General features: G+C 44.0%; 2 protein-coding genes across 4 annotated transcripts in view; one reads left to right on the top strand and one right to left on the bottom strand.

The window, feature by feature from the left end:
- The window catches only part of ERGIC2 (ERGIC and golgi 2), a 31512-nt gene extending 29596 nt beyond the window's left edge, over positions 1-1916 (bottom strand). Inside the window, exon 1 of one of the 2 annotated variants that reach the window (XM_035126508.2) lies at positions 1545-1916. The gene's annotated coding sequence lies outside the window, so the exon portion shown is untranslated. Of the gene's footprint in view, positions 1-1233; positions 1510-1544 lie in introns of those variants that run through there. The other variant, XM_060279401.1, reaches the window with a different exon arrangement.
- A 45-nt stretch (positions 1917-1961) lies between these two features.
- The window catches only part of LAMB4 (laminin subunit beta 4), a 57684-nt gene continuing 41431 nt past the window's right edge, over positions 1962-18214 (top strand). The window contains exons 1-4 of one of the 2 annotated variants that reach the window (XM_060279387.1): positions 1962-2352; positions 6071-7911; positions 11329-11439; positions 15034-15194. In XM_060279387.1, the coding sequence (XP_060135370.1) occupies positions 11394-11439; positions 15034-15194 (207 nt within the window). In that variant the 5' untranslated portion in view covers positions 1962-2352; positions 6071-7911; positions 11329-11393. Of the gene's footprint in view, positions 2353-6010; positions 7912-11328; positions 11440-15033; positions 15195-18214 lie in introns of those variants that run through there. The other variant, XM_035126481.2, reaches the window with a different exon arrangement.

The following is an 18214-nucleotide window of genomic DNA, read 5'->3' as shown; positions in this document are numbered from 1 at the left end:
GGCAACATATTTCATTATCGGACAAATCTGAAGTCTGTTTGACAAAGCATTTGCACCCAAACTCAATGCAAGTTGCTCCCAAAGTAATGTGTACATGGGATTACACTGCAAATCCAGTGGATGGAGATTGAAATATATTTACATTCTATATACAAACACAAACACATTACATATTTGTTCTAAAGACCAGGTTGCAAACCCATTTCTTGCAAGAAGTGTAGCCTGCACATGTTGCTTCAATAGCAAAAACGAATACTGTGATTTAAAATATAGTAACATCCCCCTACAAACAACCTTTTATACGGTATTGGGTACTGATTCGGGCAGAGAAGATAACGGAATGATGAAAGAATGAATCAAAGGGGAAGCCACTAGGAATAGCAAAGTTGCATATCAGGAAAATAAACACTTTTAAGAGGAGGGAGAGGCAAGGAACAGGAGAGAAGTTTATAAAAACTCTCAAACTCATAAAAACTGCAAACATTCCAGGCAAGATTGAAGTATATGCGAACAGTTCATTGGCCACATCTATATACTCTTGGAAATCCTAACGGTTATTAAAGCAACAGGGAAAGGACAAATGCCCTCAAGGAATTTTCATAAATGATGACCTTCAATTTCAAATTTGAATTAAATCAGTTGTTATTATGGGGGAGAAGAATTAAAAGGAATTTTCACACAGAGCACTTTTTGCCTCCCTTACACTGTCCCTACACACAGAGAGAGGAATAGTATTAATGCAAGATAGAAGCCACTTACATTTTAGGATTTACGTCTGACCTTAGAAACCAGTTTATAAGGAATTTTCACAGACTGAGATTTAGAACAGGGCTGGAGTCATATGCGACACTGTGCATCCACTTGCACAAGAGTCCTTTTGCTAGCGCAAGTCTCTTTTTCAATGTTGCGCGTTAAGAGAAATGCAGCTCAACAGGTCTGCTGGATGAGCCTATGCACAAGTACATGGGTGTAGCCAGTATTTTTGATAGAGGGAGACAACCTCAGATACGTCTTGATTTGTATTAATTTACGATAGCTGCCTCCCCTCCCCCCCCCACCTATGCCCATGCACAAGAGCATATGCCAGTGGAGATGCTGCAAAGCCACCTTCCCATTTCCTAGACAAGTTCTACACGCGAGATCCACTTTCTCAAAATGCCGGACTAGTAATGGAACAAGTCCAGCGCTGACTAACTGAAAACAACCATGGTTAATACGCGACACGCTTCGCACCCGAGTCTCTTTCGCACCCCATCCATCACAGGACACCGTTCGCACACAGCACAGGCAAGGAAGGAGTTGCTCCCGGTCTCTAACACGTCAGACCCTACTCACGCTGCCTGCGTGCGCGTCCCCACGTTCTAGATTCGAAACCCGCTTCGGCGGCGACGCGATCCCGAAAACCCTTTCCGTTCTGATCCGCAGGAGCGGCATTCACACGTGCGGAAAGAGGCGCGTCCGGCGTCACGTGTGAAAGCGTCACGTGGCAAAAGATTTAACAGTCGGGGAAGCCATAAACATGGGGAAGGGGGGGATATATGTACCTCGATTCCCTTGCTTTGGGGGGTGGGGTGTCTGCGCGCCTCGGCGGGAGCGGGGAGAGGGAGGGGCATTCAGGTGGGCGAAAACGCAGCCGGAGATCGGCGATCGCGGCGGGTCAGGCGCCCGTTCCCTCTCCGCCTTCCGCGCTCAGCTTCCCCGCAGCATCTCCACCCGGTCCTGAGCGAGCCCGGCGGCACCGGCAGCTCCTGCCCGTCTTCGACTGCGATCGGGGCGGCAGAGGCAGCAGGTGAAGCGCCCGGCAGCTCCGGCGAAGGCGGCGGTCGACGAGCGAGAAGCGGAGCCGAGGCGATGCCAGCCACCCGGACCGATTCGGAAGCGGCTCAGGGCACCGCCGGTCGCCCCTCCCGCGCTCACCGGAAGCGGCGCGCCCGGAGGGGGAAAGAAGCCGGAGCGGAAGTGGGCGCATCTCTATTCTCTACTACACGAGGCTCTATGGTAGGACGCCGCGCCGTCCTCCGGCTCGTTTTTCGAAACGTGCGGCCCTCCGCTGCGCAAGAGTCTTTCCTCCTGGAGCCAGCAGGGGTCGCTGGCGGCCTGTGTGCGCAGCCCGATGCGCCGCGAGAGAAATGTTCCCTGTGGCGCAATAGATCAGCGCGTTTCGGTAGTTCATCAGTAGGTTGCGGGTTCGAGCCCAAGGATGGCTAAGGGGAAAAGTTGGACGAAGATGATCCTTCCAGTAATACAATTCCCCTCAGGGCAGGGATTTCCCCATATGCATTTAGCAGTTCGTATTTTTATCTTTTATTTTTATCCATCAGCCACCTTGAGACAGGCCAGAGGAAAGGCGAGGTACAGTATATATACAGTATATATTTATATACATATTATATCTATTTGTGTGTGTGTGTGTGTGTGTATGTGTATACACACACACACAAACAAACATTATATTGGCAGTTCGTCATTCAGGAAGAGGAAGAGACATGTCTTCACTTATTCCATCTGAAGATAAGGCTGTAACATTAGCAGCTGCGTGGAGAGGACATGAGCCTAGAGCAGGCCTTTGGCCCTCCAGATGTTTTGGACTACAGTTCCCATCTTCCCCGACCACTGGTCCTCTTAGCTAGGGATCATGGGAGTTGTAGGCCAAAACATCTGGAGGGCCGCAGTTTGGGGATGGCTGGCCTAGAGCCTGCAAAATTCCAAAAATTGCAATTTTTAAAGCTCATGTAATCACAGGTAATGAGCTTTGAAATGCTTTGAAATCGCAGATGAAATGAGACAGGCTGGATTAGAATTTCCCAGACAACAGAGCAGCATATGTTCAAAGTCGACTCACCACTGCTATAAGAATTTTAAAGATAGAATAAATATTCATAAATGCACACATATCTAAATATGTATAAACCATGTGTCGGAAATAGTACAGAAGAGCAATCCTGAAGCCATTTTGACTCTCCCAATGACCTCAAATATTCTACAGTAAGGAAGGGAAATGGGGAAAGCCTTCCCATTGTCTTTTCACTTACAAATCCTGTCTTAAGTGTGTCTTTGTGTATGAATAGGGTGAGCCTGGGACCTGGATTCAGGAACTAAAGTATTAACCATCAGAAAAGAATGGCTAGGCTGCCCAGGTAATGCAACCAGGGACCAGCAGAAATGTGAGTGTGTTGCTTCTCTCCTGTCTGCCAGGATACCTGATAATGCCTTACTTGGTTGCATTTTCTGGGTAGCCTGGCCAATCCTTTGAGATGGCAAATACTTTAGTTCCTGAATCTCTTATGCATATTGATAGTTTGCTCAGCTTAACAGATGCTGCCTGACTGTATTCGCAGGGAGGTGTAAGCCCCTACAGTCCAAAGATAACTGGAAAGCTTTTCCCATTTCCTTCCTCCTTGCAGAGAAAAATTTGAGGTCAATTTGGGAAAGTGAAAATGGCTTCAGGATTGTTCCCCTGTAGTATTTCAGGCACGTGCTTTATATACTTATGTACAGTATTTGTTTGCCTTCTGTATTTATGAACATTTATTCTATATTGGAGACCTTAGAATTCTTATAACAATAGCCTCGTTGACAAATCAGTTGAGCTCCAGGATTTGGCATTTAATCCAATTTCATATCCATGACCTAAGTGGGACTAAAGTTAAAGTTTAATCACCAAACTCTTGGTATTGATGTAAGATTAGGAGGGGATTGAGCAGAGTTAATGGGGCCAGAATGACTTCGTTTTTAAATACTGTAGTCCTTGCAAAGTTGTTGGGCTTCCTGCTGAAATCCTATAACTTTTCATGTCACAAATCATGGAAGATGAAGTCATTAGCTGGAAAGGCCCAATTCAAACTCTTAGCCATTTAGAATAATCAAATTGGAAGGGACCACTTTGCCATTTTGCCACGGCCGCAGCTAGAACCTTATTGGTACAAAGGTGGAGAACAAGGATAGTACCCCTAAGGAGGAATGGCAGTGTAAAATGTTCGAATATGCTGAACTGGCTGGTCTGACGAACAGGATAAGAGAAAATGAATATAAGGAATAAAAGGTGGAATGGAAAATGTTTATGGAATATTTTGAGAACCTGTATAAACAAATAGATAGCTTGGCAGGTCTAGAGTAAATCCAGCAGAGTTGAAATAGATAGAGTTTTTAATAGATTACAAATTGGATGATTAAAAAAAAGGTGTGGATTATGCGGAGTAGTAGAAAAGCAAAGGAACCAAGAAAAAGATGGAAGGGAAGTCATATGGTCTATGTATACACGCTGTATTTGGTACGAAGTTGTAAGTGGGACAGGGGGAGGGGAGGGGGGTTAAATATGCTCTCTGTTCCTGTTTTTGAAAATGCACATAAAGAAATAAATAAGGAAGGACCAAGAGGGTCATCTAGTCCAACCCCCTGCAACACAGGAATCTTTTACCCAGTGTAGGGCTCAAACCCACAACTTTGAGATTAAAAGTCTCATGCTGCAGCAACTGAGCCATCCCTTAGTGTCTATAATGTTCTGGTGGAGGGGGGGTTTGTCTCACGTTTGTTGTACTTTGGTGCAAGAGCACCTCTCAAATATTGCACACTGAGGAAGCATATCACAGAATAACTAAGAAACTGCAAGGATGCGTAGCTGGACCATATAAAACCACCACCGAAGCTCTAAAGGTAAAGGTAAAGGGACCCCTGACCATTAGGTCCAGTCGTGACCGACTCTGGGGTTGCGCGCTCATCTCGCATTATTGGCCGAGGGAGCCGGCGTATAGCTTCCAGGTCATGTGGCCAGCATGACAAAGCCGCTTCTGGCGAACCAGAGCAGCACACAGAAACGCCGTTTACCTTCCTGTTGTGTCAATTACATGGTGCAGAATATACTAGCTAAAGATGCCCAAAGCCAGGCATCCCCAAACTCAGCCCTCCAGATGTTTTGGGACTACAACTCCCATCATCCCTAGCTAACAGGACCAGTGGTCAGGGATGATGGGAATTGTAGTCCCAAAACATCTGGAGGGCCAAGTTTGGGGGTGCCTGCCCAAAGCTAACAATGTTTTGAGGGTGCTTGGTGTCCTCTGGAAATCTGATTTGGGGCGGTGACACTGGCTTTCTGCTTGATAGTGTCTACCTATGCTCAATTTGTATTTGTGTCAATGAACTTAAATAATACAATAATCCTCCATTGACCTTCTTCCAGTGGAAACCAAACCTGGGCAAGCTCTGCACCCCTGGAAATTTTCAACATTCAGAGAAGCAGGGTGCACATAAGGTTATTTACTGTTTTACTGTGGCTGAATGTAGAAAAAGGTGTCATCCACAAACCATTTGGGGTGGGGAATAGCCAGCGGGGCAAGCTTTACGGGTTGCCTAAGTGGACTAATTTCAAATCAATGGTTTCACAGTTATGTCCTCTCTCTCCATTTTGGTAGCCTTTAAAATGCCTTTGAGATTTCCAGCAAAAGCACCTGTTCTCAACTTTTTACTAGTTTCAGATGCCTCTTCCTGGTAGGGGTAGCCGACACTTGGCAAAGCCTCACACTCTTTGATGGGGAACAGTAGTTCAAGAAATGGAGACTATTCAATGTTAATTTTTTTTTACAGTAAAAAAAAACCCAAAAACTACTGGACCCTGGAACAGTATACCTCCGTTTCCTGACAATTTTACAGATAAATTTATCATCTGCAGAAACTTCTTTTTTTCTAATTTGAAAGGTCTTGTCCTTAAATATCTCCACCTGCGCAAATTGGCTGAGCATGGCTTGTTCCAGCAGGTCATACTGAGTGTACGTATTTGCCTGTACAAATGTTCTCTAAGCATGTTGACTCCTGTATACCAGGTGTGAAATCCCTTTGGAAATCTTCAAAGGGGATTTCATGCTCCTTTTCTCAGTATAAAACATTTCACTTGCTCTCAGTTAGAAGGAGCTGTAGTAATCAAGAGACCTGAAACAATACTACCTTTTTTTTAAAAAAAGTATTGCCATTTCTTAGCATTATTTATTGAAACCCTGCAAAATGTAATGCTGATTGAATGACGTTGGTTTTGTTGTAGAACAAAATTACTTAAAATGCAATTTGTTGTTTTCCACAGAATCTGCTATATCTATGGGGCCTATGGCGCATGGATTTCACTTCTCTATACAGTGGTACCTCAGTTTACAGACGCTTCAGGTTACAGATTCCACTAACCCAGAAATAGTACCTCGGGTTACAAAATTTGCTTCAGGATGAGAAGAAAAATCGTGCGGCGGCCGCAGGAGGCCCCATTAGCTAAAGTGGTACCTCAGGTTAAGAACAGTTTCAGGTTAAGTTCTTAACCCGAGGTATCACTGTACATGCAATTTACATAACTATGGAGACTTTTCTCTGTGTGTAGCAGAGGTGAGGAAACACAGAGTATGTAAGAATGCAAAGACACAGAGTAAGTTTGATGACACACTATAGAGATGGAGAATTTGACACAGGACTGCCAAGATGGCACCATCCCTAAGATGTTGTTGGGGCTACAGTTCTGTTGCCTATTTGGTGTGACAGGTCACAATTGTGCCAATCTGGATGCCTCTTGACTTATTTGTCACTCAGCTTGGCACAAAGGTTCCAGAAGTGGAGGTGGTGGTCTTCGTCTATGTTTGGACATTGGGCGCCATTTTGAATCAAGATGGCATACTGAAATTTGACTTCGGTGTGACAGTTACAAACAAGGCTGCAGAAGGTGGGGGGGGTGTTCCACCTACGCTTGGTTGCCAGCAGATGCACTGAGCATCAGTGTGTGTGTGTGTGTGTGCGTGCACGCACAGCCCCTCCACTCACAAATTACACTACCCATTTAAAAATCACAGATTTTGGGGTTTCTTGGAATTCCCAGGTAGCACCAGGCACTTTCTGCTAGTCTAATATAGTCTCTAGATGAAAGTCTCTGATCGCCGAAGAATTGATGCTTTTGAATTATGGTGCTGGAGGAGACTCTTGAGAGTCCTATGGACTGCAAGAAAATCAAACCTATCCATTCTTAAGGAAATCAGCCCTGAGTGCTCCCTGGAAGGACAGATTGTGAAGCTGAGGCTCCAATACTTTGGCCACCTCATGAGAAGAGAAGAATCTTTGGAAAAGACCCTGATGTTGGGAAAGATTGAGGGCACTAGGAGAAGGGGACGACAGAGGACAAGATGGTTGGACAGTGTTCTCGAAGCTACGAGCATGAGTTTGACCAAGCTGCGGGAGGCAGTGCGGGACAGGAGTGCCTGGCGTGCTATGGTCCATGGGGTCACGAGGAGTCGGACACGACTAAACGACTAAACAACAACAGATGCATATCTACTATAGGTTTTGGAAAGCTTTTTGTTTGTTCGCTAAGCATTTGGACACCTCTTAAAGAGATGGTAACCAAAGTTTGCATCATGATTCCTGAGATCAAGGAGCAGATTTTAATCTGTGTCAAATAGATGCCGTTTTGAGTCACAATGACGGTCTGAACCTTTCAGGGTGCTCTGATTTTAACCACTGATTTCAAAACATATTTTTGGGGTGTTTCATGAGCAATGCCGGGTTCGAGGCTGTTAGCGAATGATATGCTATAAATTTATTAGTGCTGTTCTGAAAACCTTAATTCACATGCTTCAGTAGTGTTTCCCCCTAATTACTTCTGTAACTAAGTGAAAGTAATGACACCCCCCCCCCACTTTACCTACAGATGAATCTGATGCCGTCTCCAATACATGCATCTGCTTTTGCCAAAAAAAAAATCCAGGCAGGATAGCTTAACAAATCACCTCTTTGGCAGGTTTTAGGCTAGCTCTCATTTTCATCTACACCCAGGTGCCTGAGGGGAAAACACTTTTCTTTCTTTTAGCTCTATCTGAGACTTAAGACTTTCCTTCCCTGCCTTCATTTTGCTGTACCTGTTTCTGCAATCGCTTATAATTCAAAGACCAGGTAAGACATTTTATAAGCTTCAATGTTCTTCCCGAGTTGTTGGAATATGGGATGTCTGCTGATATCTGCATTACGCCAGCTAAGCTAGCTTCTCCTATAAGGAGAGAGAACTCTTTGACGGCCACCAGCTTGTGCTGTATTCTAAGTATTGTTAGACGTACAAGAATCTTAATGTCAAATGTCAGCTTAAGATAGCGAGATAGCAGAAACTTCTTGTTACAGCTGACATACCAAGCTTTCTAACGTTGCCACGTTGTTCAGTTGTGGTCCTGCACAAAGTGTCAGGTCTTACTTACTTTGGATTTCCAGCTTATGAGGGGAACCTTTGCTATGTTTCAATATTACTAGCCACAACAGCTGTAAACTTCCTTTAGAAATGGTGCTATGAGGACTCTTCAACCAAAATGATTCAAAACTTAAATCTTGTAGAGCAGGTGTCTTCAACCTTTTCAGACCCCAAACCCACTTTTAACCCAAACATGCATTTGGGGACCCGTTTCTTAAACTTTTACCATATCTTTGCATGGTGAGTAGTGTTTCTGTCGTGATCCACTTTGCATCAGGCCAAGATCCACTTGTGGGTTCTGACCCACCAGCTGAAGATAAGTGTTGTAGAGATCTCATTATTTTGTCGAATGCAATTTTACCATTAGTGCTCAGTGGTTTTGTGATAGTGAAAAGTCTAGTAGTGTATAAAGTTCTCATGTTTTCTTTTAATACTTTTCTTGCCACCACAAAGAAAAATAAAAGAAACATTGGAAGAAAGTATTATATTCTTAGCACCCATCCTGTGCACTTATTTGAGCAAGGATGCAAAATAAATAAATAAATAAATATTTTCTTGTGGTGGTCCTTATTTCTTTCCACTGAAAAGTACGTTTCCTGGAAGAATCTTTTGCTTCCTTTTGAACAAAGTTAACCTGTTTATTAATGTGCCAGGAGTTCCCAAGAGCTACCGTACATAACTTGCAGAAGAAGCTGGAGTTCACTTAGAAATGCCTGTGTGGTGTAGTGGTTAAGAGCGGTAGACTCATAATCTGGGGAACCGGGTTCGAGTCTCCGCTCCTCCACATGCAGCTGCTGGGTGACCTTGGGCTAGTCACACTTCTCTGAAGTCTCTCAGCCCCACTCACCTCACAGAGTGTTTGTTGTGGGCGAGGAGGGGAAAGGAGAATGTTAGCCGCTTTGAGACTCCTTAGGGTAGTGATAAAGCGGGATATCAAATCCAAACTCCTCTTCTTCTGCTATCCATCACATGCGACTTTGACAGTGGTCATTTTGCATTTTTCTATTTGTGTGATCCGGAAGCATTGTATCACTGTAATTAATAGCACTGCTTTTCCTTTAGTATTGCCATCCTGATTCATCTATCAGTTCTCGGCTTGAGACCCTCAAGCATTTGCATGGTTCCCCATCAGAACAATTCCTCCATTTGTTTCAATATACAATAATGAATATTTTGTGTGTGGATTTGTTTCCCTCGCTTGAAATTTATTGACACCCATTCTGCTTCTGAGCGATCTTTGAACACTTTCTTTTCTTATAATAATTTTTATTAAATTTTCTGCTTTACAGTTTCAAATAAGCATTTTACAAACTTTAAAATATCCAATGACTTCCCTCCTTTTCTTTACATGGTTCGTTTTACATATCCTACATCCTTGCATATTTTAGTATAACCATTCAAATCAATTTTCCACTTTTACATCCGTCAAGAATTCTTTACTCTGTTGAATTGATCTTAATGCTGCTGCCAGCGTTTTCAGCTGTACACAGTCATTTTCCATATACTGTACTCAATAAATGTTTTCCAGTCTTCTTTAAACATATGTTCTTCTTGCTCTCGTCTATATGTTAAATCTGCAAGTTGTGCATATTCTGCCAACTTAAGTTGCCAAGCCTCTTTAGTTGGGACCAGATCCTTGAACACTTTCATGCCTAGAATGGGATGATTTTCTAGTAAGATTAAATAATAAGGCTATTTTACTATTAAATTGAAGAGAGCTGCATGTTGAAAGAACTAGCCTCTTCCTTGGGTTCACGGTTATATTTGTAAGTGGCGAGACAAGTGATTTGGTGTCATTGTGTGAAATGTCATGTGACATGCCACCAATGGCCACGGCATCCACTAGTAATGTGCCTAATGGATGTTGCCTAGGGAGCTGTGACCCACAGCAGGGCCTTCTCCGTGGTGAGACCCCAATGATGGGACTTCCTCCCTGGTGAGCTGTGTTTGTCCCCATCTCAGGCACCTGAATACATTTCTGTTCACCCAGTTTCCATGGGTTCCCTGCTAGCTTAGAACCGCTGCCCTTGGATAATATTGCTGTGTTAAAATGTGTTTTTAAGTGTTTTAAAGTTTTGTAATGCTTTTAATTGTCTTGGATGGCAGCCGCAGGCTTGCTTAGGAAGGGTGGGGCAGACATTTGAGTAATTACAATGTACAAGCTCCGTGAGACTTCCAGGGATAACTTCTGGGCCACATGGCTCATTGTTTGTGTGTGCAAAAGAGCTCCCTTTCCAACAGTGCAGAAATCCATCTATATCCATGCAATATAAACCTCTATGGGAGAAAAAGCAGTGACAGTGTGGAGCTGAATAAATGTGAGCCAAACTAAACATGATGTCCAATTCATATTTACATCTTTTAGATGAGCTATTATTACCTATTTCTATTTATGTCCTAAAATTTATACACCGCTTGATTTTAGAAAACCTCAAAGCAGATGACAAAAGAATTTGCAGGCACAAAATCAACGTACTAACCCAGCTCCTATATCTTACACTTTCCTGGGAGTAAGCTCCATTGAACTCAGTGGGGCTGACTGTCGAGCAGCAGTTTAGCTAGGTACTTAGAAGATTTCAGGCATAAACATAAATCTGCATAAAATTAATCTGTATGTTTACTGTACACACATTTATACATTTGCTATCATTTAAAACAGAAATAATAATTACCGGTACTGTCATTTAAACAGCTGCTAACTCCCAGTTTGAGGACCCAAGCAATTTTTTCTGGTCCTCCTAGAGCAGGCACCCCACAAACTGCGGCCCTCCAGATACTTTGACCTACAACTCCCATGATCCTTAGTTAACAGGACCAGTGGTCGGGGAAGATGGGAGTTGTAGTCCAAAACATCTGGAGGGCCGAAGTTTGGGGATGCCTGTCTTAGAGGCTACCAATTTTGGTAATAGCAGCAAAAAGAGGTGGGGGGGGAATTAAAATAGACAGAGCACTGGGATGGAACAGAACTCGGTTCCGGCACTTCTCAGGTGGGCGCCATTGCCATTTTAAGAGAACGAGGGAGGCGTTCATGGTGAGTTCCGGAACCGCTTTTTCTAGAAAAGTAGCGCTGATTTTGAACACATGATGATAATGTTGGGAAGCCTTAAACATACTAACATTTTCCATTGCAGGTCCCACCACCACCGACGTTCAGGCAAAGGGGGACGTCACAAGGACAACGGTCTAGATCTGAAAGATGCCCACCAAGAAATGGCTTCCGCTGACCGTCCTTTTCAAACTCTGTAAGTTCAAGGACTTTAAATACGCTCCGTCATTTCCCCACTTATCTCTCCATTTGCAACTCCTTCGGAACATGGGTGACCAGCCCGCAGCATGGATGCCACTAACCAAGGGTGGGAGGGGCACGCATCTCACCTCCCAACGCTTGAGCCACTGCTGTTTACCAGGAAGTCACCTCCCTGCCACTTTGCCCCTGCCCCTCTCCTTCCTGGTAAGCAGCAGCCACTCAGACATTGGGAGGTCAGGTGACACCCCCTCCCCCGCCATGCTGTAACTTACTGATGGCTGCTACAACGGGCACAGAGAGCAGGGCTTTGTGGCGCAACTGAACAGGGTCAGGAGAACTCTTGGACCTGGCTATGCTGTGCTCAGACATGTGCTCTTGCCTGCCTATCCCACACTGTGTCATTGCCCGTTCCCTGACGCAGTAGCCCAGATAACCTTCATACTTTGGTCCTGTGGCACACACTTATCGAAAATGGTAATATCTACTCTCTTTGGGATCTTGCTATGTAGTTTCTTTTTGTCAATCCTCTGTTCCAGGCATGTTCAACAGGTAAATCGTGATCTACCGGTAGATCACCGGATGTCTGCGGTAGATCACTGGTAGATCATTGGCTCCCCCCAAAGAAGCTGAACAACTGTGGCTCCCCTTAAAAAAGCTCAACATTTGACCTCCTCCGCCTATCAAACTGGTTGTGGGATCCGTTTCTGTCAAGCCCTTGAGGTCTGCAGCCCAAGATTTTGGCTGCTTCTTCCAGTCTCCTCTTACCTCGTACTGCTTTCTTGGTATTCATGTCCCCTCGGCTTCCTTGCAAGTGATCCCTGGGTCTGGAAAGAGGGTCAGGCATTGCCTTCCATCAACCAAGTTCTTTGTCCTATTCTAGGGATGGGCAAATCTGTCCAGTTTTTCTCAGTTCTTCATTTCTTTTGATTTTAAACTCAGTTCTCCACATTTCCTCATCTGTTTGCTATTTAAAAGAGAGAGGAAGGAAAGAAAAAGTCATCAAGAGATTTAATCAGCATTTTAGTTCAAATGTCTCCTAAAATGCACATTTTCCTACAAAACTTTGCCTAATATGCACATTTTTTTTGCAAACCAGCTTTCCTTGATAAGATGCATCATACATTATTTTCACAAATAGATGCATTTTGTACACACTTTACCCTAGTATATGCATTTTTGTACAAATTAATTGGCCGAGGAATTGGATTGCAAAATTCAAAAGTGTGCAGATTTCAAAAGATAGTTCTGTTTTAGCTAATGTATTGTTTTGGAAGGTGCAAATTAGGTAGGTTTGCCTTGAAATGCAAGCTGCATCAAATTTCTCTCCTTGCTCTGCATAGAACTGAACCAGCTTCTATCTATCTTGCTTTATTCATCCCTTTCCATTCCACACCCTGGGTTTCATTTCTTGTTATATGTGTAGCAGAATCCTTTTTCAAATTGAATATTAATGTTTAGGTGCTGCCCTCTATATCATTTCAGTTCTGTTGCATCTATCCTCTTTGCAGTAATAATATTCTTGTGCAGTGACTACCTGCATATGGGTGGAGGAGAGTGACTTCACACTAAAAAAACTTTGCAACTACTGTATTGTGAGCCAGATGAGGCCGCCTGGCATTAAAACTGGCCTTAGATGGATAAAAAGCAGGAAAATGTATTTGACTCCCAAATAGACATGCAGTGGGAAATAGTGTTGACTTTTAGAAGTGTGTCTTGAGAAGTAAACAAAATAATTGGCAGCTTCCGTGCTTACCTCATCATAAGCGTGGAGCAGTTGTTTCTAAAACTGTATGCAAAACATCTCTAGATTTCCTTGCAGCCTGTACAAACTTCTAAGACACTCACATGCCCCATCATAACAAGCTGAGCCGAGAAGCACTAAGAAGAAGAAGTCTGTAAAGGCCCCAAACCTGTTCAGTGTTTCAGCTGAGAACATGTTTCAACAAGCAGAATCCCTGAAAAGAAAGTTAGCTCAGTGGGGGTGGGGGGATGCTCAAAGTCATTTCAGGCAAGGTCTTTGTCCAAAGCAACTAGATTCCATTTTTCTGGGCTCTCCCAACTTTGATCACTGTGTGAAAAATGTGGCTATTTATCGGGTTCAGTTAGAACTGGTTGAAGCCTTAGGAATGGTAGACTTGCCATCAAGCTGTTGTCATGCCATTTATTACATTTCACATCTCCGGAAATCTTAACGGTTGAGGTTTACTGTATTTATTTTCCTCCTCGTTGAAGATCAGAGCCCAGACTTCATTGTAGACTTCACACTGGCCATTAGCTGGGGATGTTTTGAAGTTGAAGGATAACAACATCTGAAGAGCTACAGGTTCCTCATCCCTGTCATACGTAATGATAAATCAGGCATGGGTGCAGGGGTTATTTAGAAAGATCAGAAGGCAGAGGGTACCACATACTTGCATATTTTAGCTACCTTATAGGGAAGACCATATCAGATTAATTCCATGTACATTTGTTTGTTTGTTAAAGCACATGTAAAGTACTAAACTGTGGCTTATTACCGCATTTTCCATCTATAAGACGCCCCCATGTATAAGACACCCCCCTATTTTGGGGGACTCAATTTTAAGAAAATGAGGGAAGATGGCCCAAAATTGTTGAGCTTCTCCCCCCACGCAGCTGTGGGTAGGAAACACTCCCTAGATCGTTGCGCTCCAGCCAACTGGCTGGCTGGCAGGTGTGCCGCTTCTCGCCCCATGCCACTATCTGTGTATTAGACGACCGCAGCATTTTTACATGATTTTTGGTCAAAAAACCTCGTCTAGTACACAGAAAAATACGGTATTTCTCTCCATATGAGACTGAGCTTTTGAGCTTTGTTTGGAGATTTAAAAAACATTTCCTAGTGCCCTTCACAGACTGCTGAAGGCTAAAAAAAAGCACACTAAATGTGTTTGGCACACACACACACACCGCACAAAAAGACCCCTTGAGATTTCATAGAATCATAAAGTTGGAAGGGACGCACAAGGGTAATCTAGTCAAAATGCCTGCAATGCTGGAATCTCAGCTAAAGCATCCATGACAGATTACCATTCAAACTCTGCTTAAAAACCTCCAAGGGAGGAGAGCTCACCACCTCTTGTGGGAGTCTGTTCCACTGCCGAACAGCTCTTACTGTCAGAAAGTTCTTCCTTTTCCTTTCCCTTTTCACAAAGTAATTAATAAATAAATAGATAAATAAGAATAAAATGTGTACCCCAACCCCGAGACCATAGCATTGTAACTATCCAATCTCCCAAAAATTCAACACCTCTTTGAAAGTGCTTTAAAGGTATATGCTGGGTGTGCAGAATTTGAGGCTTTCTTATTATTCCTTTGAGATTCCAACGCAGAGACCAAAGAGCTATCAGATTGATGATCTTATTTCCCATAGCCTAAAGCCATTTGCTTTGAAAGGTGGATTCTCAACAACCGCGCACAAGAAACGCCTTGATGGCTAGAGGTTGCCCGGAGAGGAAATTATCATAAAGACGTGTGCCAGCTTGGCTAGCCCTTGCCTCTGCTCCTTGCTGTCATATAAGTGGCAGCCCATATAACATTTACTATGTTTCATCTTTGTTTTTGTGGACAGGCCTGCTGACAGACTTCCTGCTCAGCCAGAATCCCTGTGGAAATGGTTTCTGTCGCCAGCCTGTCGGAGACCTGCTTGTGGGTCGTGGCGGCAGCCTAACAGCTTCATCCACATGCGGACTGTTTGAGCCTCAAAAATACTGCATTATCGGCTACCTGGAGGTGAGTTTATTTTATATATTGTTCCAACGTTTAAGCTGGAAATAGCCCTAGAGAGTCTGTAACATCCAGCCAGAGTCCTCTTCCAGTTTACGCCTTCTTTAAACCGGCTTTCTAAGAGCATGCAGCAGGGAGCTTCTTGAGTTTGGTCGGGAAAATGCTCACTGCTTCCACTAACCTGCCTGACAACTTGCCTTGTCTTGCTCAGTTTGTTTCGATGCTTTGTTGAAATCCCTATTTATTTTGCATCATTCATAAGTACGCAGTGTTGTGACCAAAAACTGCTGAAGCGGTTTGGAATACTTGCAGAGTTTTCTTCGAAGTGAAAAGCTCCATCTACAGCGCTGAACTTGCATATGCATTAGAGCTTCTGGATTATGGGTGTGGGAAACTTATAATTTCTTCTGCTAGATTAAAACCTTGTATTGATTCCCCCCCCCTTCAGCGTGGTTAAAAGAGCAAAAGAAAACAAAACATTTGGGGGAGGACTTGTGAGCTCAGGAATCAATGCTACCTGGTAAACTTTGCTAAGCAGGCATGCAGATGCTTGTCACATTACCTTTTGCTTAGAAGGAGGTAGCACGAGGTAATACCTGTCTATGCACACCTGCAAGCTGAGGGACTCCACCTTACGCAAATGCTCATTTGGTGTCTCAGTCCTATAAATAGGGCTGAAAACCTAAAAATGCAAGAGGCAGTCGCAATACGTCTCATGGCCGGGTTGTGCCTACAGCACTCGAGGCTCTGTGTTAATGTTTGTTTTCAACGCACTGAGTTTTATGTACACGCCGAATACAATAGCCCATGGGAACATATGCTGTGCACGCATATTACCTAAATTAACCTGAAAAAGGAGGCGGGGGGAAGAGCACCACTAGTTCTTTGAAGTGTGATTCCCCCCCCCCTTAAAGAGCAAACCTGTTGTTGTTGTTGTTGTTTAGTCGTTTAGTCGTGTCCAACTCTTCGTGACCCCATGGACCATAGCACGCCAGGCACTCCTGTCTTCCACTGCCTCCCGCAGTTTGGTCAAACTCATGTTGGTAGCTTCGAGAACACTGTCCAACCATCTTGTCCTCTGTCGTCCCCTTCTCCTAGTGCCCTCAATCTTTCCCAAAAGAACAAACCTACTAATGATCAATTCATTTGCTGTCAGAAAATGTGATGTCTCAAGTGCACCCATTTTAATTGATGGGCAGTTGGCTCAGAACAGAGGAAACGTCGTACTATTTCATGCTAGTATATGGAGATACTAGCGTGAGATACTAGATGTGGAGATGGCCAACAGCTTACACAGCTTTTAAAAAGGGCTAGATAAATTCGTTGCAGGTAAGACTTTCAGTGACTGTTAGTCATGGACCTTTTCTGATAGGAGCTGGAGTCTAGCAATAGCCAATGGTTCCCCATCCCTGGTTTAGACAGAAGAACTGAAACTAAAAGGGAGTGACTTCCCCAACCTTGGTTGAAGCTAAGGCTGAATTTAAATTAATCCCTGAATAAGGGCGACCAGTTGCAAAAGAGGACAAGACTCCTGCACGTTTAATATCTGTGCTGAAGCAGGAATTTAAGCAGGTGTGGGTTGCTTGCCTCTTTTGCATCTAGCCAGCCTAGGCCTGACACACACAAACTGTTGAGTACTTTGATTATATGCAAACCTTGAAATATATTCACTGGGCTCCAAAGCTCCATACAGCAGGGGTAGGGCAATTTGGCGCCCGCCAGGTTTTTTGGACTACAATTCCCATCAGCCCCAGTTAGCATGGCCAGCGGCCAGGAATGATGGGGATTGTAGTCCATGACATCTGGAGGCCACCATGTTGGCTTCCCCTGCCATAAAGGCTCCACGGACCACGCAGGATCCTATATAGTCTTTTTCCTTTAATACCGGATAATTTTCAGCGTAATCATGAAAACCACTAAATCAGAACCGTACTTGTAAATATGATATTGGTGCTTGCATGATTAAAACAATTATCTAGAAGGCATTTCGACAATCAAAGCCTAAACTTGTTAAAGAGGCTTTCGGTTCATTCATCCCTGAATAATCCATACATTTAAATTTTGCCGGTTCCGGTTTCCGCCTGCAGGAATGGCGGACCTGTTTTCCATCTCTCTGACCTTTGTAAGGAATTTGGCGGTTGCTAGGGGAGTAAATGGCAACCCCCTACCCTCTCCGGGGGTTACGGAGAGGGGCCGCTGGCCCGCGATGCCCCCAGACCCACTCCGACTGTTTTTGGAGTGGGGGGAGCTTGGGCTGAGCACTTACAAGGGCCAGGACTCCCGGACGCTAATCTGCATGGCGGGGATTTCCATGGTTAAAGAAGATAATTAGGCTTAAATCTATGGACATACTTCAGAAGGAGGGAAAGAAGCGCTGTTTACTGCTGAGAAATTTATGCTGCCGAGTGAGAGGAGTCAAAGATTGTACTGCATCTGGAAGAAGGATTGATGGGGACGGAGCGATAAGGGGAGTGAGTTTTTATTTTATTTTTTTTCTTCATATTGTTGCCTCGTACCTTCCCGGACGCGATGTCCTGGCTTGTTTGGAGTGAAAGAGAAGCAAAAGACTGTGTGAGTTGAACCTTATAACTGTTGTTACTGAGCATATTTTTTTAAAGATGTGGAGTTGCCGATGAGAAAAGCCCCCCCCTAGTCGGACGGAAGGAGTTCTGAATGCGTTCGGAGGATTTATGAGCTGTGACGCACTTTAAATTGGAGCAGCGACCTGAAGCTAAGTTCAGCTATAGGGCAAGGAGATCCATTAATTTACCAAGAGTCTATGGTTTGATGTTTGGGTCTCCTGCCTGGAAAAGCTGTAAATTCTATAATGATCGTAAATCTTCATGGCTATGAGAGAAAAGCGAAAGTGATTTGAGCTTTTTAAGATGGCGCTACTTCGAATTGCTTCAACGCAACAGGAGCTCCATTAAGAAGATTTATGGGGAGGCTGGACTGATTAACTCACACAGGAGAAAGAACATCTGTGAGACTTTGTTTGATATTTATATCAGCAGCTGGGAAACAAT

This window comes from Zootoca vivipara, chromosome 10 (genome assembly GCF_963506605.1).
Source record: "Zootoca vivipara chromosome 10, rZooViv1.1, whole genome shotgun sequence".
Taxonomy (NCBI): Eukaryota; Metazoa; Chordata; class Lepidosauria; order Squamata; family Lacertidae; genus Zootoca; species Zootoca vivipara.
The sequence above is the reverse complement of the archived record's forward strand: the minus strand, read 5'-3'. Positions and strand labels throughout refer to the sequence as shown.